The sequence below is a fragment of the Antedon mediterranea genome, chromosome 2 (assembly GCF_964355755.1).
Source record: "Antedon mediterranea chromosome 2, ecAntMedi1.1, whole genome shotgun sequence".
In the NCBI taxonomy this organism is placed as follows: Eukaryota; Metazoa; Echinodermata; class Crinoidea; order Comatulida; family Antedonidae; genus Antedon; species Antedon mediterranea.
The window spans coordinates 18,748,251-18,769,882 of NC_092671.1; the positions used below are offsets into that span (position 1 = coordinate 18,748,251).

The 21,632-nt window shown below is 33.0% G+C and overlaps 1 protein-coding gene across 9 annotated transcripts in view; it reads left to right on the forward strand.

Annotated features, from left to right (window-relative positions):
• The window catches only part of LOC140040658 (talin-1-like), a 76,724-nt gene that overhangs the window by 15,045 nt on the left and 40,047 nt on the right, over window positions 1-21,632 (forward strand). For 4 of the 9 annotated variants that reach the window (XM_072086749.1, XM_072086754.1, XM_072086751.1 and 1 more), the window contains exons 13-38: window positions 1,570-1,659; window positions 2,488-2,655; window positions 2,916-3,084; window positions 3,459-3,550; window positions 3,857-3,997; window positions 4,526-4,686; window positions 5,058-5,214; window positions 5,574-5,675; window positions 6,067-6,093; window positions 6,851-7,018; window positions 7,506-7,607; window positions 8,463-8,495; window positions 11,644-11,871; window positions 12,237-12,368; window positions 12,886-13,014; window positions 13,292-13,405; window positions 13,805-13,918; window positions 14,173-14,307; window positions 14,401-14,529; window positions 14,819-15,130; window positions 15,535-15,654; window positions 17,748-17,948; window positions 18,270-18,409; window positions 18,918-19,101; window positions 19,757-19,879; window positions 20,325-20,468. In XM_072086749.1, coding sequence (XP_071942850.1) covers window positions 1,570-1,659; window positions 2,488-2,655; window positions 2,916-3,084; window positions 3,459-3,550; window positions 3,857-3,997; window positions 4,526-4,686; window positions 5,058-5,214; window positions 5,574-5,675; window positions 6,067-6,093; window positions 6,851-7,018; window positions 7,506-7,607; window positions 8,463-8,495; window positions 11,644-11,871; window positions 12,237-12,368; window positions 12,886-13,014; window positions 13,292-13,405; window positions 13,805-13,918; window positions 14,173-14,307; window positions 14,401-14,529; window positions 14,819-15,130; window positions 15,535-15,654; window positions 17,748-17,948; window positions 18,270-18,409; window positions 18,918-19,101; window positions 19,757-19,879; window positions 20,325-20,468 — 3,615 coding nt within the window. The remainder of the gene's footprint in view (window positions 1-1,569; window positions 1,660-2,487; window positions 2,656-2,915; window positions 3,085-3,458; window positions 3,551-3,856; window positions 3,998-4,525; window positions 4,687-5,057; window positions 5,215-5,573; window positions 5,676-6,066; window positions 6,094-6,850; window positions 7,019-7,505; window positions 7,608-8,462; window positions 8,496-11,643; window positions 11,872-12,236; window positions 12,369-12,885; window positions 13,015-13,291; window positions 13,406-13,804; window positions 13,919-14,172; window positions 14,308-14,400; window positions 14,530-14,818; window positions 15,131-15,534; window positions 15,655-17,747; window positions 17,949-18,269; window positions 18,410-18,917; window positions 19,102-19,756; window positions 19,880-20,324; window positions 20,469-21,632) is intronic. The other 5 variants (XM_072086755.1, XM_072086757.1, XM_072086758.1 and 2 more) reach the window with 3 other exon arrangements.

Here is a 21,632-nt window from a genome sequence, read left to right on the forward strand (position 1 = left end):
AAATCTAACCATTTTCTCATTCCTTCCTAGAATACATTCACTAGACTTAAATAATGTCATTTCTATCTCTCGAAATTGGGGGGGCACAAACTTTTTGAAAATGTTCTATTATAGAATAATACAATACTTGCTGTAATACCATATATTCATCTTCAGATAAAGACGTTTGAGTATGGCATAAATATAATACTGTTGTACATATAGTGCATGTTATAAAACTTGGTACACTATTCGAAAACAGTAGGGATCGTTTCCCGGTGTGCTGATCTGTTAGGCGCTGCACTGCTGTCAGCCGTAGGTCTATGGAGGGCCTAATCTGAATTTCATCAGTTTCCAGTAAAGATTGAGGACCAGAATACCTTTACCTTTATTATTCATCTTCAGATAAATGATTATGTTTAGAGGCATTTGAGTATGGCACAGATACAGCAAAACAATGAATCTAATTAAGTTTATTGTCTTGTTTATTTAAAGCCCCCTTCCCTACGTTTTTTAGATCTAATTTAAGATCACAAACTATATTTAATGTAAAAATAATACTATAAGGTCCTATTGCGATAACTTTTTTCGTCTTTAAACGGTTAAGAATGTGAAAAATAAGTCGATTCTAATAATTATAGCGGCCCGCTATAAATCCCAAAATGCATTGCGCTCGGATTGATATTTTTGTTTTTCACCTGTAATTCGCCCACTTTTCGATCGATCGTGAGGCCAAAACAAATGGAAGACTCCTAACTTTTCAGCGAAAATACCGGGTTTTCCCCAATTTGTATCAACGGAGTCTGGCAAAAATAGAAAGACAATTAATGCAGCAACTATACAACGTCAGGCTAGGTATATAGCTAGCGCACGATGTTCGTACGTTACCGATGTTTACCAGCTAGGCCTACAAAACTAAGCCTTAGCTAGCTAGGCTAGGCCTAAGACCGTCCAACGAGAAGTCGATCGCCGCGAGCTACTAGGTAGTGCATTGTTTCTCACTTTTTATCATAATTTACCATAAAACGTACATTTAAGACAAGGAATGACATGGTTTAATGTTTTTAAAGTGATATATATGTATTATTTTCCAAAAAACGTCCAAAATTGCAGGGAAGGGGTCTTTAAAGTGTTGAATTGTAAACAATGGAAACAAAGGGCAATTCTTAGTTATCAATAACCTATAATACACATTTAGCTTGTGGCTATTCCAAGTATCATACACATTTCCTATATTTGTGAAACACAGCTGGTTTACTCACACTACAGTATCACCTAACACGTTTTGTAACACAATGTGAAATGTTTCTATTTTAAAATTAAAATGTATCTAGAAACATAAAAACCAAGGATATATACACATATACTTGTACTTTTCACCTGATTGATGAGTGTTTCTAGCCCTGCTAGCATACAAACAATTTTTCATGAAATATTGTACTATGAAATAACTAAGTTTTATTTTTATTTTGTATTATATCCAGCTCTAACAATGGTATCGAGGACTTTAACCATCTGATCTACAGTAGTAATCATATATATAATTTTTTTTTTAAACATGAAAATCTAAACTTTAAAAACTTTATTTAGGAAAAAATGAGAGGCAAAAACAAACTTGTTCCACGTCTGATGGGTATAACAAAAGAAAGTGTTGTTAGAGTGGATGAACGAACCAAAGAGGTAAAGTATTCATTTGTGTTCCTTTTCACTGTCTCAAATAACTCTTACTGAACCACTTAATAAGTAAATTAAATTTTCTGTAAAAAATTGACTGGCCAGAACAAGCCAGTTACTATGTTTTACATGCAAGCCATTATGTCATAAAGAGAATTGGCCAGTGCACCTTTATATTACTAGTGTTTGACAATGACCATTGTATACATTTACATAAAACTTATGAATCTTAACAAAGTAGGACGTGTTTGATGTTTTGGCAATTTCAGTTGGAAGAGGTAACATGAAATAGATTGTCCAGCACTCCCATGTTACAATGGTATAGTCCATTGTTGGGTGGCTTTTTTCCAATTTCCAACTGAGCAGGGCTGAAGCTTGGTGATTATGTCCAGATCCAGACCTTGGGTTCAATCTTGACCTAGTAGGGTTGTATAACTCACAACTCTTACACCTCCACCCCTAAGCCTCAAATGATTGTTGTTTAATGCATATGAAATAATAAAGACAATTTTAAAAACTAAAATTGTGAGTGGCTAGGAAGCTCCTCATTAGGTTCTTTCTTTAATCTTATATCTTATAATTTCTATTGATAATAAATTACTAAACAGTTTTAAAAAGAGAGTTAATTAAAAGGAAAAGTATTTTAAAGACTTGTTTTTGTTGGAAATTAAATGAAACAAAACAAAAATATCTATGTGTGATCTTAACCGCTTTTACAAATACCGTAAGTTATTAATGAACTAATTTTATTGCAACATTAAACCAGTTAGTTGTCACTAAAACATTAATGACAACAGTAAAATAATTATACATTTTGTTTCTCTTCTTTTATAGATTCTAAAATCATGGCCACTAACCACTGTGAAACGATGGGCAGCTTCTCCAAAGAGTTTTACCCTGGATTTTGGAGATTATTCTGACAGTTACTACTCAGTACAGACAACAGAGGGTGAAGCTATTGGTGCTCTTATTGCTGGGTATATTGATATTATTTTGAAAAAGGTAAGTGCATCTCATTGCAAAAATGCAATATACATTTTCTGGAAATTGTGCTCCAGGAAATAATAATTTTTTACGAAGGTGAATGAAGAGGTGTAGAAAAGGGAAGCCTCACTCTCAATTTATATATATAAATAGTTAACCTCTGAATTTGAAAAATGTATATTAATTCCAAGGTGTCATTTCTTATTCTGCCTTCGATTAGATAACATCGAATGTCGAATTCAAAAACATTTTCTGAACAATCAAATTATTTTTCTTAGCAAAAAGGAAAAGACCGATTAGGCATGGAAGGAGATGAAGAAGCAACATTGTTAGAAGATAGTGTATCTCCAGCCAAAGCCACATACATGCATCATCACTCAACCAGTGTTGGTCATGGATTATCAGGCTCAGTAGCTATGCCTGGAGTCATGAGAACTGGAGGATCTGGTAACACTATATTTGTTTTCAATCATAATCATACATAATAATATTATAGTTTATGTTGTAATTGAATGAAGGATGAATTTGAATTCTGAATACATGCTAACAAAAAATTGAATTACTATTACAAAATATAACTTGATATGGACATATGTATTCCATCTCGTGCATCCAAGATGCATAACATTTATCAAAACTACTGTAAGATAATATTAAAAAATGTAATTAATTTAGTTAAACTTGTTACAACCAGAAAGAGTTAATGAGACACTAGGCTGGCTGTGGTTTAAAGACCAATATTTTGTGAACCAAATGGTACCAAGTAATAATCGCCTTTGGTATTTGTTAAAATCTGACAAATGTTTATATTTATTTTTAAGTTGGTAATAATGCAGTAACTTTGGGTGAGATGCAGAGGTCACAGCAGGTTACCATTCAGGGCCAGGCCCATGCAGCACATCAGGCTCCACTGGTATGTAGACAGAGATACATTGTTTTATCATTGATAGTATGCTGTATAGAATGCATTGTAGCTCCTTGTACAACTACCTGCCAGTTCCGACACCCAGCTACCCCTTACTCGATCTGCAAGGACAACCAAACTAACAACATTTTTATAGCTTACTGGTATTTTAAGGGTATTTTCTGTTAGAAGTGAAGTAAATGCTTATTTTTCTAGATAATGTATCGGGATATCCAACTATAAAATTGTTACACTTTCAAAGTGCTTCAAATTGGACAAATTGTGTTATTGGGAATTTTTGTTTTCTTCACACAGATCAATGCAGCTAAACAGCCTGGACTTACAACAGCGCAGCAAGCATTGAAAGGAACAATCCAGCGTAGTATGTCAGACTTTGTTGAAGCTAAAGACTCTCTTGCTGAAGAAACCCAGATTCAGGTTGTGGGAAAAGATCCTGTAAGTACATCACCGCTTAACATAAATTTACAGTACAGTAGAAGCCCTCCTTTGAATACACCCCTGTTAAGAAGACACTTTACCTTAAAATCAGAAAGGTAAAAAGACCCCTATGTCAGACTTTGTTGAAGCTAAAGACTCTCTTGCAGATGAAACTTAAATTCAGGTTGTGGGAAAAGATCCTGTAAGTACATCAACACTTAACATCAATTCACTTTAAACACACAAGGGTAAATAAAGTAGAACCCCTATTCAGAGGACACACCCCTTTTAAGAAGACATTAAGTCCTGAAGGTGTCCCCTTAATCGAGGTTTCACTGCAATTAAACAATTTTATTTCACAGTAAATGTTACATTTTCTTTTAATTATATAATATATAAGTATAATCCATATGATAAATAGAAACATAATTGTGAGATGGTACAATAAATAGACTTAAAATGTTATCATTGCCACTGTGTTAATGACATGGAAGCCAGTTAATACAATTATTGTTAGTGAAATTGTTTCTATTTTTGGTTTGCTAGGTATCTCAGCAATGGAGACAGAATCAAATTGATGTTCAGAAGCAGCATATCCAGTCGCAGCTGAGTGCAATGTCTGCTGCCACTGCAGGTGTCATTAGTCGTACCTCTGCACCGGGTGATGAGATTGATTATAATGCTGTTGGATCTCATGTTACCACCATGTATGTGCTTGTACTTGCTCATACTTAACTGCTTGCATTATTTGTAAATCATTGTCTTGATACATTCACAACCAATTCTCATAGAAAAATTTGCTAATGCAGAATCGCATGTGTATATGGTTGCAAAACACATGTGATCCTGTATTACAGAATTGCCCTAAATCTAGATATTGTACTGAGAATTGGCTACCTCTTCACGGTGCATCATTTTTTAAGCTGTGATTGTGATAGAGTTGACTCCCTAGTTTTATCACAGTAGCTATCACAATGCTAATTTAGTCTGTATTGTATAAATAAATTGTAAAAAATAATCACTAATAAGATCAAAAGTATCAAACTAGAATATTATGAATTTTGTGTATTGATGTTAGATCTACCAACCTATCAGAGTTAACTAAAGGTGTGAAGATGTTATCATCTCTACTTGAGAAAGATGGTGATGGTGGAGATGACATTCTCAATGCTGCTAGATCTCTGATGGATGCCTTTTCTGATCTTCTAAAGGCTGCTGAACCAGACAGTACTGAGGTCAGTAGTCCATGTTCTTGATTCCTGATTAGTTTCTAGGGGGAAGAGTAGTGAAAAAATGGCATGTTGGAAAATAATGTCTGTTATGTGTTTTGTACTTGGCCTTTTCATCATTCACCAGAAAACACTAGTGTTTTGTGGCCAAATATGGTAGTGATATGATGTCACATTTTGTTGTCACATAAAGTTTGATAGTGTAGACAGAGTTTAAGATTATTGCTATAGACTGTAAGACATTTTTTGCACTTTATAATGGAGTAGGGATGGAAAGTGAGTGATTATGGGGTTCTAAAGTGTCTCTTGTTCATTTCGTGCAGACTTTACTTTTTTTGTTAATCACTTTTTATTACGTTTTTTAGCCTCGACAAAACCTGATCAATGCTGCTAACAAAGTTGGAGAAGCCCAGAATAGATTGCTCAAGTCACTCGGTGATGTTGGTGATGTTGATCCAAAATTCCAGGTACTGTATGTTTATTTTTAATTCTTCTATGTACTTATAATAATATACTATGAGAAGTATCATTTTATATATTTTGAATATTATTTTTAAGATCTACTGAATGAATGCGAATATCTTATCTATTTGTCTATAGGACATTTTTTTAATGGCTGAGAAAATGTGAAATCGACTAAATCTACAACAAAAAATGCTTATAAATGCAAATATATAAACTGCGATTGAGTCTATTTAATCTATTGAAACAATCTATAATATTGTCTAATATTTGCCACAAAACAATTATGAAAAAATATTAACCGTTAGTAAAACCAAAATTGTATCAAACTTGTTATTTTGTTGTATTTTGAAGTAATTGTATTGAATGTTTACAAATTCTTATTTTAATGTCAAGCACGCACTGATACAGATACGACTTCAGGTAGAATATCTTCTAAGTAATAGTTGTCTTCTGTTTTACAGCATTCTTCTTATGGGATTTTTTTTTTCTCTTTTATGTCTATGGCTTATTCTCTATTTGCGCTTATGTTCACTGTTGTGATTATGTGATTTCCTTTAATTTGTTTGGTTTATTGTACTAGCTGCTTATAAATAAACATTTTTTGTAAACGACTGTATGTTTAATTCTTCAACAAAAGACTTTTTTTTTAAGTTTCTTATTGTTAAAAACTTGGTAAAACTGTTGGTATATTAACAACCAATTTTGCAATATGTAACATCCTTTATTGTTTATCCTTTATCGTGTTGAGACACAATTTTGTTGCTTTTTTTAAAAATTCATACCACCTACAGTAACATCTCTCATTTACCCATTTACACATACACCTTTGTTAAAACTGGTATTTTCCTTTCCAATTTTACTATGATTTGTGGAAACCGTGAATAAGTCTAACATTGGCCTGTTAAATGCACCAAAACATAATTATTAGTAACATTACGGTACTAAAATTTGTGAATTCTAAACTAAGATTTGTAAACTTGAGATGTTACTGATGTGGGTTTTGCATGTGTTTTTTGTGTGTGTCTTAGTATGTTGTAACATACTACACTTGTATACTATAAAATGTTTCCTATTGAGAGGGAACTGTTTTATTCAATATTGGTTATCAGCAAGAAAAGTAAAATAAAATCATACTTTTTGATTACTAAACTAAACTAAACTTTTTGTTTTATATTAGGATGCTTTGCTAGGCCTCGCTAAGGCAGTTGCCAATGCCACTTCAGATCTTGTGATGAAGGCAAAGAATGTAGCTGGACAGGCTGATAATCAAGATAAACAGAACAAGGTGATCGGCTCAGCCACACAATGTGCACTGCATACATCACAACTTGTTGCATGCACAAAGGTTAGTTTTTCTTTTCTGTAAGCCTTCAAGATGAAATTCAAGAATTAGTTATGAGACACCGTTGCAATGTCGCACAGTATAAAATTTCAATTTGTGCATTGTACGGGAAAAGTGTATATATAAGGTTGGATCCAGTCTTGGTATTCTAAATCGAAACATTGTGGCATTCTGGCTCTGGATTTAAGATCGAACAAATGTGCTTGGCATAATGTCAATGATTTTGCCTAAGTCTGTTTTCAAGTTAAATAATTTCCTATGTAAATATTTTACATAGTTTTTTTCTTAGATGGCAAAGTTCATTCCATGTATTTTTTAAATAGTTTGATTTTGATACATAAAGCCAGTTTTTTTCACTTAAGTGCTTAAATTATCTTAAAGTAAAAACATTGATACATGCCAGCCTTGGTATAACTTGAATGATAAAAATGTAATAAAATTTAACTTTGTCAAAGGTATTTTTGATATTGTGATAACGCTTGTTTTGTAGGTGGTTGCCCCTACAATTAGTAGCCCTGCTTGCCAGGAACAACTTGTTGAAGCTGCAAAGTTAGTTGCCAAGTCTGTTGAAGGAGTAGTTGACTCCAGTAAGGTGAGTTAAAGCTATCCATGTTAAACAATAATTCATAATACAAATTTACCATCGTATTATTATTATTATTTAAAATGTAAATTTGTTCATTTTAAAGTGTTTAACACACAAAAAAAGAGTAAAAGCAAACATGATTTGTTTTAGCAAACAGTTGTCAATTTGTTAAACCACCTTAAACATGCACAAACCATGTGTTTTTTAGAAAGTCTTTCTATTTTTATTTAGCTCATTATACTCCATGTTTACCATGTACAATGTCTTTGGTCCTTTCTGGCTTATTTTAGCATTCTCACATAGAACTTGTCAACCAAAATAATGTTATATTCAATTCAAATGTCTTCACAACACTTAGGAGAAAACATAGTAAAATAGTACATTTGATTTAAAATTAACAGTGATTATTATTTATGTAATTTATTATTTCACTTTTAAACAATAAAGTGAATGAACTAGAAGGGCACTCACTCACCATTCTGGCGGAGGTAATAAAAGAATACAACTTGACTAGTAGTATATATAGTGTAATTTTCAAGGACCTTTACATAAATAAGTGATAAAGTGTCCTACCCAATTACTTTATTAGTTTTTTTATACTAAAGAAAATCTACATAAATACAAAATTAAATATACCTTTTAATTAAATACAACTTTTTAAATTAGTTTAAGAGACACAATGATGAAGCGTAGGGAGGCGTGATTTTGAGTTTTAAAAACCTCAATCCATTAAAATTAATTTGTCTATGTTTGAATTCAATTAGAAAACAAAATTCTTTTCTTTTAAAATCTATTTCTCGCATGCCTATAGTAATAGCCATATTTGAATGCGATAATGTAATTAGGGTGCTATATTTATAGGTTACAGGAATGAAGAAATTCTTTACAAACAAGGTAGAGTTTACTGCCTGTGCATCTCATGTGCACAACATGCATTTGATGACTAACCTTTAAAATGTTAATTTCACAATCTGTGCATTTAAGGTTCATACTGGTTAGTTATTGATTTGCAGACCAAATAATGGGCGTTGTCCTCTTTCCTCAGTTTTTAATTTGTAATTGTTAGACATGAAATTAAACATACTATACTATTTGAATATATTAATGATATAATTTAAAGGCCAGGTACGGGCAAAAAATTTCTATTGATCATACATTCCAATAATTATCGATCTATAGTTTCCCCTATGTTTCATAATTTTTGCGATTTTATTTGTGTTACAAGAGCTTGTTGAAAATAAGCACTTTCTTATCAGTGGGGGGGGGGGGGGGGTAGTTCAAATTACACAGTAAAATCTCTATTCTTTTGTACACAAATTTTGTAAATAGAGAGGCGTTTTAAAAAGGTATGAAAACTAAACAGTGTGGTAAAAAATGTTATCAGATGACTAAATATAGGTAATATAACTTGAATATTACATTTCTGGTATTTTTATTCAACTTCAGATTTTTATTTTCATGCTTTGCTTTAGCAAAAATTATCCACCGTATATCCACCATCTTTTTTCACCTTCTAGGGAGTCACTAGACATGTTATTACATTAGGTTACCACCCAAGTACTGAAAAAAGGTCTTCCTGTTTTTTATGGAAGAATTTTGCCAATTTTGACTATATTAAGGGAAATTCCTGTTTTTTCGTATTTATTTCTGTTACAAATATTTGATTTATGTACAATTAACCAAAAATGTTATTAAAAATGCATGCCTGTACCTGAGCTTTAAGAACCAAACATTTGGAGTTCAAATTGATGAATTGATTCATTTTTAGGTGTGTCCTTTGAGTCTGATTTCTGCAAAAAAGTAGGATTGTTAGCCTAATGAAAGGTTAAACAACAGGTTCACTTTGAGTACACACAAGCCAGATCTGTACACTTGCCATCCAGTTTAAAGTTGTTATTACTAACACAATTATGGGCCTTAAACCTGTGCCGACATTATGGATGTGGTTGGCATTGTCCCCGTCTTGTACAAATGGCCCATTTTGCAAGATTAGGTCATAGATCAATGAAAACCCTATATAAGTTTTCATTGAAATAATGGAATAATTTATTTGATTCTATTAACTTTTGTTTTTAATTTGGTTGGTATATTTGTGCCTGCTTATTGCATTATGTGCTTGATTATAAATTGCATATTTACTAGCAACCAAAAGAAATCAGTGTCTCCATCAAGATAAAAGTAAAAGTAAATGTATGTAAATATTAATAATGATTCATAGTTATATTGCACCATTTAACTTTTATTACTTTAGAAGATAAATTGGTTGTTATTTCCTTAAGTTGGTTTTGATGGATATTATTAGATTAATATTGTTCATAGCTAAAGAATAGAGATGAATTTTATATTTCACCACAATTTAATTTTTTTAAGTCTGCTTAGCAATAGATTATTTATAAAAACGGTATATTTAGTGTACTGCTACAGTGCTAAATTGAATATAGTGGAGTCTGTTAGGGATATTTTGGTTCAGTTTTCCAAAACCGCCTAATTTGGTATACAGGTTGCCCACCCAATACGATTCAATTTTTAATGGGTGCCAAGCAAAATGACCCCTTGGGTGACCTAATTTGCATAATTTAAAGGTGAACATTTTCGCTTAAACACTCTATAACTCTAAACTACTGGTCATTGAGAGTTAATTTTTAGCTCAAAATGTTCAAAACATTAACATTCCTATTTACTCTAATGAAGTATTCTTAGACTGAATCAAAATATACTGTTTTGGGTGTTTTTTTACAACTTTTCATTTATCTTAAACTTCCTATATACAAGTTGTTTACACTTAAAAGGCCTTAAATGCATGTATATTTGTGATTGCATTATGCATTTTGGTTATATAATTTGATTAGTTTAACAAACATCTATTTTCAGGTTAGAAGGCGTGTTCATAGTTTTTCTGGTGTACGTAATAGTCTTTTAGTTTATATTTCACCACGTACAAGGTCACACACCCTTATTTATGACCAATATTCTATTCAATAATTTACTTATTTTATATAATGCATTGGAATAAGCTGACTGTATATTAAGTAATGTATGTTTTGCCTATTTTGTTTGAATGTTTGAATTCACTCTATTGTTTATTTATTTCTCAATGCACAGTATACAGTAATTGTTTTTTTTAAAACTTGTACACTTCCATATACAAAATGTTTAGCACACACAGGGATACCTGGCTTATTCAATTTATTTATGAATTACTTTCACCAATTTTGAGAGAAAATAACACAGAGTATGTCCTCGCATTTCCATTAATATAAACATGATATGACTTCTTACTTCATGAAATGTTAGTTTATTATTGATGGTTTAAATAATTTCATGATAAAAGTCCAATTTGTTAAAGGAATTAGTACACAGGGAGTGATCAAGTGGTTAAGACAGTGGGACCATAAATAGCCATTACATCATCAAGTGTTCAACGTTCACTCGCTTCATGGTTGGATACCATAAGCCTACGGTTTATAGTCCCAGTGTACACATCTGGCTCTTGTGCACTGTAAATAACCTAGTAGTGTACATCTTTCCAGATAAGTTGGGGGTTATCTCAATTTACTAGTTCACACACAGCCACTGTCACACAAATCACTTAGGTCCTATGGGAGAACAGTCTTTGACTGAAGGGGTCACTAAGAAATGAATAAATAAAAATAGATAAAATTATATCTTCACACAGATTTATCACTTTCAAAATTATATTATTTTAAAACTGCACTATTATTATTATTACTATATTAGATAAAGTGTAAGGCTAATGGACATTTTTTGTTTCAACTACAGTATGAAGTAAAGAAGCCCACACAATACATTTTAGAATGAATATATCCAGGTTAAATAGGGGTTTTTTCCCAAAAGAGTTTTTGTGTGTTTTGGTTGAAAATGTATTTTTTTTACTGCATTAAGATACTTGATGGCTGTAGGTTTGTATTATATTTTATACTTACTATGCAATGATTTGAGTAACACAAGAATATTTTATATTTGTTTATAAATGTACATGAAGTAGTTTTGATTTTAACTTTAAATGATTTATATAAATTAGGATGCTACAGAAGATGAAAACCTTCTGAAGAACGTTGGTGATGCAGCGACAGCAGTTACCAAAGCTCTTAATGACCTGCTTATGCATGTGAAGCAAGGGACGGGTACCAACAAGCAAGGCCAGGTTTACGAGGAAGCTTGTGACCGTATCATGGTTGCATCCGAGAGGCTTTTTAACAGTGTCGGGAATGCAGCTGAAATGGTCAAACAGGCTAAAGTACTGGCCCAGGTCAGTAATTATAGTAAAATTGTTTGTTTTTTCATATATTTAGGCATATTGCCAAAACAAGCAATTAATTTACTTATTCCAATCCTGTTCACAGGACAAACATACAGTACACAAGATGCTCTACATAAATACAGTCTTAATCAAATCTTAGTCATGAGAAAAAATATTGACATCTTCAGGATTTGAACCCAGGAGCCTAACTCTACGCAATAACAGCTTTCCAACCTTAAACCCACTTTAACTGTATAACACATAATTGCATAAGCTCAGCCCTTTGTCAAGTCAGATGTGTAACAACAAAGGTTATGAATACATGTATTTCTATGACTAAATAAAACTAATATGATTTTGTTTGCTCTTGCTAGGCTACATCAGAACTGGTCAATGCTATCAAAGGCGAGGCAGAGGCGATTGGTGAAGGTAACTCACAGAAACGTCTTCTGAATGCGGCCAAAATCCTTGCCGATGCTACAGCCCGTATGGTAGAAGCTGCCAAGGTCAGTAATTACATAAAACATACAAGTCAACCTACATGACACTTTGATCATTTTCAAAAATCTGTAAAGTAAAAAACTACATCTCATCCTTCTAGCATTAAAGATTTTATTTATATATTCATTTGAATTTACCTGAATTTGATACAGGTATTAGATACAAGTATATTGTGTAGAAATGGAAAGGTTACCAATAGCTTCTGTATTATTGTAAATAATGGCAGAATTAAGAAAAAAAGGCATAGAATTCCCTTTTTATGTTTGCAAGTGCGTCTATAGTTTTAGAATGAGAATTTTAAATAGTGACAATTATCGTGTTAGGTGTTCTCAGACTGTATGCTAAGGTTTTCAAATCTCTTCACTAAATAAGTGAAAAGCCTATTTTAGTGTGATTTTCATTTACTTTTTTTTCTGTCTTTTTATATGGAATTTTGTTACTCTGAAATAAATTGATCAATCAATCATAAGATAATAAAATGTTTTTAAACTGTTAAATTCAAAGTAATGGTAACTTTTTTAGTTATGTGCAACAAGTCCAAATGATCCTGCACAGCAAGAAAAGCTTGTGAAAGCAGCAGAGAACCTGCGTAATGTGACCAACGCAGCTGCTGCGAATGCACAGAAGAAGCGTGTCCTGCAACAGCTTGAGGTAAATTAACATTTTACCGTTATTTAATTTACTGTTTTAATACACAATAGTAAACATGATCCGTTATGCAATATATTTATATTTAGTCAATTTGTTTTAAAAAAAAGATAAAAATTGCCGCAATAAAAAATGATTTATGCCATGCCATTTGGTGTATAGCCTAATTGTGAAAAAAATTATTAATTATTTTGAATGTGAAAGAGACAAAAGCCACACTGATTAAAATCTAAATGTACATTAATGTAATTATCCAAATGATTTTCTTTCTGTATTGCAGAATGCAGCTAAGCACAATGTTGCAGCAGCCACTCAGTGTATTGCTGCAGCTCAAGGATCTGAAAGATCTAACCGCAATAAACCATCTCACCAAGCTCTTATTGCAGAATGCAGGGTATTTTGTGTATTTATTTTAATGTAAAAAATGGTCATATGCTGCCAGGGGACATTTGCAAGTTTTAGTAATCTAGAAACATGCATGCAGGACTAGGTCTACACTATGAAACTAGTTTGACAAAAAAAGTGTGATGTGCCCAAATATGGTGGTGATATGCCCAAATATGGTAGTGATATGGTGACATTACCATGTCAATATATGGGCACATCACATTGTTTTGTTACATACATTTTGATAGTGTAGATATAGTTTACTCTGGAATCTTGACTTTGGTGAGGAGATGGTTCAAACATTGATGAACAATATATCCATTCAATTTCTACTTGTATTCCTCTATTATTCTGTCAATGTCTGCTATTGTCTATTTCTATATTTTACCTTTATCTCAAATTACAGTCTGTTGTTGAGCATATACCAGAGCTAGTTCATGGCATTAAATCATATGGCACCAACACAGAGAGTCCTGCTGCTCAGATGAACTTAATCAATGCTAGTCAAAATTATATTCAGGTATGTATGCTATGCTAGAGGAGGAGGCCTATTGGGCCTACAACAATATAAGTGCTAAATATTGATTGCTAAAGGCCTTGTCTGAACATATAGCACACAAGGAGTCTGTTGATAAGCTTGTAAAAATGTCATAGGTTGATGTGACATTTTCATCTTGAGCACTTATTTTCATTCTCTATATTTTCATAATTTTCTGTGTTTTTTAATTAATTCTAAGATTTTAATATAAATAATATATTTTCAATTATCTACAGCCTGCAACTAAAATGGTGTCTGCTGCAAAAGCTACCATACCATTTGTTTCTGACCAGGCAGCAGGACTGCAACTAAACAAATGTGCAAAGAATATGGCTACAGCTCTCAATGATCTTAGAACTGCCTCTACTAAGGTAAAGTCCTTGTTAATATTTTGTCATGATTTATCTTTTAACCTATTCTACCGTATTTGCAATAATATATTATTCATTTCCTAATCTGTGTAGGCTCAGGAGGCTTGTGGCGACCTTGAGATTGACAGTGCTATGGACATGATCAGAGCCCAAGAAGATGAGTTGAAACAGATTAAATTAGCAGCTCAAGACCTAAAGTTGCTACCTCTACCAGGAGAAACTGTAAGTATTGAAGGATCAAAAAGAGCATGTCTAACTACTTTCCTTTTTTGTACACACTGTAGTATAATACAGTGACTCTCCCAGAACTAGAATGTAAACTGATATTTCAATATTAATATTTGAATACTTGAATTTGCCTTCTTTATTTGAATATATAAAAACGGACACTATGGCATGTTTATTGGCTTTATGTTTTTATACTAAAGGAAAATGTGTGTGTGATCTCCTTTGGTTCTTATTGTGGGTTTGAATTGTTTTATCTTTAGTTGATAGTATGTTAATCTTACAGCCTGAGTCTTGTGCTGGACAACTTGGAGCAACATCTAAGGGCGTTGGAGCTGCCATGGCTCAACTGCTAACAGCAGCAGCCCAGGGCAACAAAAACCACACAGGCATTGCAGCAAGAGACACTGCCAATGCATTGAGGAACCTTACTGGTGCTGTTAGAGGTGTTGCAGCAACAACTCAAGACCGCAAGGCTCAGGATGAGTTGATAGATCATGCTATGGATATCATGGATAAATCGGCTAATTTACTGAATGAAGCTAAGAATGCACTTGCTAATCCAAGAGATGCAAACAATCAACAGAGGCTTGCACAAGTAAGTCAAATCAAGGCTAGTCTTTACTAGCAAATTTTAGTTTAAAATTTGGCAAACTATTTAGGCTGTGCAACTTCTTAACTAATTAGTTGGATGAGATTTGGGAACACCTAGCCAATTAAATGAGTGTTTATCATGTGCAGACTGATGAATGACAGCCTTCAGTAAAGAGTTTCATAGTATAGACAGGCACTGGCATATTTAAAGTAATAACAATTTGGTAGTATAATAAACTTCATACTCGCCCTGCATATAAGCTGATCAGCTGATTTTATTTATTTTTTCCGATACAAACATTATGAATATAATCATTTAATGTACAAATTGTTTGATTAAAGATAATTTAATTTGAAGAAGATTTAATTTTTTAATGAATACAAATAACATGTATATTTAAAAAATAGGTTGCCAAGGCTGTGTCTCATGCTCTCAACAACTGTGTTAACTGCCTACCTGGCCAAAAGGATGTTGACTCTGCCCTTCGAGCAGTCACTGATGCCAGTAAAGGCCTGGCTACTGGCAAGGTAATATATTTATATAATTTATAAATTTATTAGATATTACAAAAACCTAATTGTGTACTATCTATAATATGTTGTAACTGAGTTAACCTTTGTAATCCCTTCCCTGAATAATTATAGATATTATTTCCCTTCTAAATAGTTACTATTACTCCTTACAGCCTGTTTAACTTAAATTATTATTTTTTTCTTATATATAGTTTTGATATCTGACATTAAAACGTGTCCTATATATCCAATCTAAATGTTGCTATACTGTAATGTTAATAAAATTATTAAGATTAAAAACTGAATCTATGTTTTACAATAAAATCCTGCATTACCAGCTAAATTTATGTAATTCAGTATTCAAATTTCTGTATTCAATTTTTTTGTACGCTATTCTAATTGGAAACACTACCCATTAGTTTCTTTACAACCATGTCTTTTTAAATACATTATTTTATGTTTTTGGTGCTTTACACCAATTAGTGGATCATTATTGAATATGAAATATAAATACAAATGAAAAAAAAAAAGATAATCATGCATATTTGCTTAAACAATTTTTGCTGCATGCTGGAATAATCAGAGACAAAGTATGTTACTGAAATCAGAAACTGTATCAATACCAGTTCGGATGATGCAACGCCTAGAGGGCACTGTCCCAAAAGGTTACCCTGCTTATATTTATCAGGTAGTATTTTGTATGGCCGTCATTGCTTTTAATTTTGATTGTTTCTTTTTACATTTTTGCTTTAATCATTTTGTACGTTTTGATATTATTTTTAAGTAATTGGTAAATGGAACTAATTTAGAACGTAACAAAGAACATGAAAATTAATGATTTTTAGATATTTGGAATCTCATTACTTTTTCATTTATTCATAAATATCTCAAATTTTACATTTATTCACTGTGTTTTATTATTTATCCCTATCACCTTCATTAATCTAGTCATTTTGCATTATAAAGTTCTAGAATTGTAGCTTTGTGATTGTGATGCTTGCTTATCAATCCCAAATTAATACTAGTAGTCTATTCGAGTGGCAGAGTGATTAAGGCAGGGGCTCCGCCGCAAACCATACGGTAGCTAAACAATTGGCACAGGTTGAAGTCACTCGACCATTGTTCTGGTGGTAGAACAAGCCAAGAACTTAAAACTGTACTGTGTACACATCTGGCTCATGTGCACTTTAAAGAACCCAGTACATCTTTTGGAAGAGTAGGGGATTACCCCGGTGTACTGGTCCATTCAGCCCTTCTCGTTGTAGACAGATAAACAGGATATGAAGGGACCCTTAGGGGAGTAGAAAGTTGTGGCATGTGTCATCCACACCTGTGCGCAATTCAGCCCAATATAAGGCTGCAAGTTGCGAGTTATACCCCAATTACGTTTACATTACATTTTTAGTATATTTCTTGATGTCTCTATTGAAAGACAAACATTTTTTTTTAATGCCCCTTATAACCTAATATCTCTCCCGGAATTCTCATTCATAAACTCTCTCATCTCCATTTACTCTAAATAACCAATGTTTTAAAGTCCCATTTTAGCCATTTCTTGGAAGATGTTGATTTACTGTTGTGTTTCCTACACTGTATTTCAGGCTGTTTTTGTTTTGTAACTTCACAGGTGTTAGCTTAGCTAAATGTACTTCAATTTTAATTTTACTTTTGTTTATACTGTAATCGTATCAGATGTAGACATATCATTTGTTTTTTTATGATTTATAGCAATAATAGCACTAACCCAAAACTTTTTCTTCAATCAAAACCGGATGACTGATACACAGTCACAGTTTGAGCTGGTAACCTTTTAACTACAGCTCTCCAGTTATTCAGCCATGTTAGAACAACAATTAATTGCGAAAAATGTGATTTTAGACAAATTTCTTTGTGATGGCCATTTTCTCTATGTCACAATCAGTTTATAGAGACGTCATTGCAATTGAAGACACCAAGCATGGTCTGTTCTGTACTACCATGTTTTGCTGAAAACAAACATTCACTATTTTGTTCTCTCTTTTTAGACCGGTAGAACTCCTAATAAGAATGTATTAATACCGAGTAATTACTGGAACGATTTGATAAATTGTCTCCTTTCTTCTATTTAGTATCCTGACACACCCAACAGGAGCTACCCAGAACACCAGGCTGCCTTAAGCAAAGCTGCACAAGGACTCAATGTGTCTTCTAGCAAACTAGTGACAGCAACTCGTGGTTCTCCAACTCAACTCTCAACTGCTTCCATTGAATTCACACACGATTTCAGAGATATGATGGATGCTGGCATGGGAATGGCTCGTGCCGCACCAGTAAGTGTTTGATAATATTTCATATCTGTCAGATTCACATTGATAGAATAATCTTCTAAAATAATTTACTGTTTATATTGAATATGTTGCAGTAGAATCCATATAGGTGTGTCCCCTGAATAGGTGTGTCCCCTGAATAGGTGTGTCCCCTGAATAGATGTATACCCTGTATATCTTTTCTCTTTCTGATAACATTTTAAAAATAGAACCCCCATTAAGGGGAAGTCTCCCCTGAATATTATTAATGTCTGACATTTTAGACCATTTTCCAATGTCTTGTTTTTGGAGAGTTTAAAATATATTGTTTAATTTCTTATTAAGAGCAAAGAAGCGCAGTCTAAGATGGTGACCAGCTTAAAGACCATCTCAGTATCATCTAGTAAGCTACTGTTGTCTGTTAAATCAATGTCAATTGATCCTGGTGCAGCCAATGCTAAGAACCAACTAGCAGCTGCTGCCAAGTAAGTAAACATACTGCATACTGATAGGAAATTATAGATAGACTGTCAGTTTAGAATTTGGAACTTAACTATATTAAATAGGTCTATATAAAACCAATATTGTTTAGCCATAAAAACTTTCCAAATTCTACTTTTGGTGCCTCACCTAGGCTTAGATTTGGCAAGAAAAACAGCCGTCTATGTTTTATTGATTTTGCCTAGACTTAGCCAATCAAAATAAAAGGCTGTTGTCTACCCTTTATATTTGACCTTTGTAATACAAAAAAGATTATAATTTAAGCTACATAGGCTAGACTAGAATTTAACATTTAACTAAAACTTCAACTTCATTTTATTCCAATACATTAAAATAATATAATATTAGATTAATTAATATTGAACTTCTGGAAGGAACCGGAAAATAGTGTGATCACTATTGTATACTATAACATAAAAGAATAACAGCATGTGTTACATTATTACACTTTTTTATTGGGAGAGTTGACTACATTACAAATTCATTTTATAGGGCTGTTACAGAAGCTATTAATGATTTAATAAACACGTTCATGCAGGCCGCTCCAGGTCAACAAGAGTGTGATAACGCATTACGTAAGATAGCAACAGTTAAAAGCATTATGGATGATGTCAGTGGCCCAATAAATGATGCATCATACTTTGAATGTTTGGATACCGTAATTGCTAAATCGAAGGTATTGTTGCACATTATGTTTAGGACTCCCATTAAAATTAAATCCATTTAAAGGCCTTTTTTGTAGCCTGGTTAAACCATTGAGCTTCTGTAGATTAACTAAAAGACTCAAATGTTATTGCAGTTTAAAATGTGATTCTTCATTTGATGCGTCAGTCACGCACTATGTCTATGTTACAAGCGTGTAGATCAAGAATATTCTAAAAATGATTTTGGTAAAACTCTAGATAATTATTCATTTCATGATCATTTTTATAAAAAGTCTACTGTACTTTAATAAAAATATGTGTTTGGATTTTTGTGTTCTTATCTAAAACTTTGATTATTTTTAATTTTCTATAATAAATAATATTTGAACTACGAAGCCATTTTTACTTGTCATCCTTACGGTCGGAATCACTTAGCGACTCTATCGTAGTTGTAGTATCTATGGAATGAACACATATTGTGCCTATACCACCTATGTTTATGTTAAATCATTTTCTTGAAAGTAGTACCATTTTTGCTTGGCCTTCTTTTTAGAAATTGGGATATAGATTACCATTCTTTACCGTTCTATAAAATTGTTTAGAATTGAAATCTACAACAACAATGTCCTGTTGTTGAAAACAGACAGTGTGTGTGTTCGTTTTTCTTATCTTATTTCTTAATTTCAGGCTCTTGGTGGAAGTATGGCAGGTATCACCAGAAACGCTAAAGATGGACAATTAGAAGAATTTGGTAAGAGTGTTCAAAGTGCTGGAGATGCTGTTTGTGGATTGGCAGAAGCCGCAGCCCAGGTAATCATAACCACCGTTCTGGCCTTCTAATTACTGAAATTATTGTCATACTTTAATGAATAAAAACTACTTAACTAAAAAAAATGTAATGTTGTGATTATTTTTTAATTATGGCAATAAATGTTATAGCAGTATTAAAAGCTTCCAATTTGATTATTTAACTGTACTAGCAGTTCCCTGTACAAGTGATGGGTACCTACAATTGACAGGCACCATCAATTGATGAATTCCTGATGACCTCTTTGTCGACCTGATTGTGAAATTGTTATAAAAAGCACATTCTTTGCAGTCCTAACATAGCCGAATGGCTGAAGAGAAATAAAAAGTTCCCTATCTCAAATGCTGTGGGTTTTGGTCATGCAGTTTAGGAGGATATTATAGGGTAAAAATGTTAGTAACTATTATAATATTGAACTGTATCAATTTGTTGTTTTTTTTAAACTAGTCAGCATATCTGGTTGGTATATCAGATCCTTCAAGTGTTGCTGGACGTCCTGGTCTTGTTGATCAAACTCAATTCGCACGAGCCTATGAGGCCATCCAGGGAGCCTGTAACAGTCTGCTCAACCCAACAAGTAATCAACAACAGGTCAGTGGTCTCTGAATGAACAAATAACTGTTATTGTACTTAATTATATATTCATTTTATATATTAATTATTATAATATACAAATAATGAATGTTTATGAGTTGAAATATTGAGGCAGAGTCGAGTTAAAAATAGAGCAGTTATTTGTTTGTTAGTTCATTTTTATACTGGGTGACCTCTTCAGTCACAGACTGATCTCCCAGAGGGCCCAGTTGGTGATCAGTGGCTGTGATGTACTAATACACCGGGGTAACCCCCTACTCGTCTCGAAAGATGTACTAGGTTCTTTAAAGTGCACACGAGCTAGTTGTGTACACTTGACCTACGGTTTATAGTCCTTATCCGAGAAGACTCGTTCTACCACCAGAACCATGGAGTGAGTGAGCCTCGAACCCTTGCCGATATTATGGCTACGTAATTACGGTTCCACTGTCTTAACCGCTTGGCCACTCACTCAGTCAATTTCATCAAATGAAATATTCTCTCAATTCAATAAATGTCGTCCTTGTCGTGTTTGTATCGTCGTACATGTCCGTCCCTTTCTGTCAGTAGCTGACCTTCACCTTATGCTTATTATTATTATTATTTTTTACCCTACTTTATTCTTTCTGGTGGATCCAGGCTTAAAGCCCCTTGGGGTTTAAGTCATATATACTTTATTTCATCATTGCCAGTAATGTATCCAGTGATGATTGTGTCATCTGCATATTTTACTATACAACATTCATTTGAATTGGCTCTGAAACTGCTGGTGAACAGTGAAAACAACATTGGGGAGATAACAGACCCTTGTGGCGTGCCAATGCTAACAGTTCTTTTATCAGATAAAATACCGTTTAGTTTAACATACTGGAACCTTTAAGAAATTATATATCCATGAAGTCAATGTGTCGTTTACGTTCATTTCTTTAAGTTTGCGTACTAATGAACCAGGTTCAACGTTATTAAAAGCACTAGAAAAATCTATATACAAACACCTTACATGATTTAGGCACATCTAAATGTTGGTAAATATTGTGTAAGTGGAAGAGCACAGCATCTTCAACACTTCTATTACTTTGATAGGCAAATTGGAGAGGATCGAGAAAAAATTTGGTCTGATCAAGCAACTGCCTGAGTACAATCTTTTCTAGGCACTTACCAACATTGGATGTGATAGCTTAT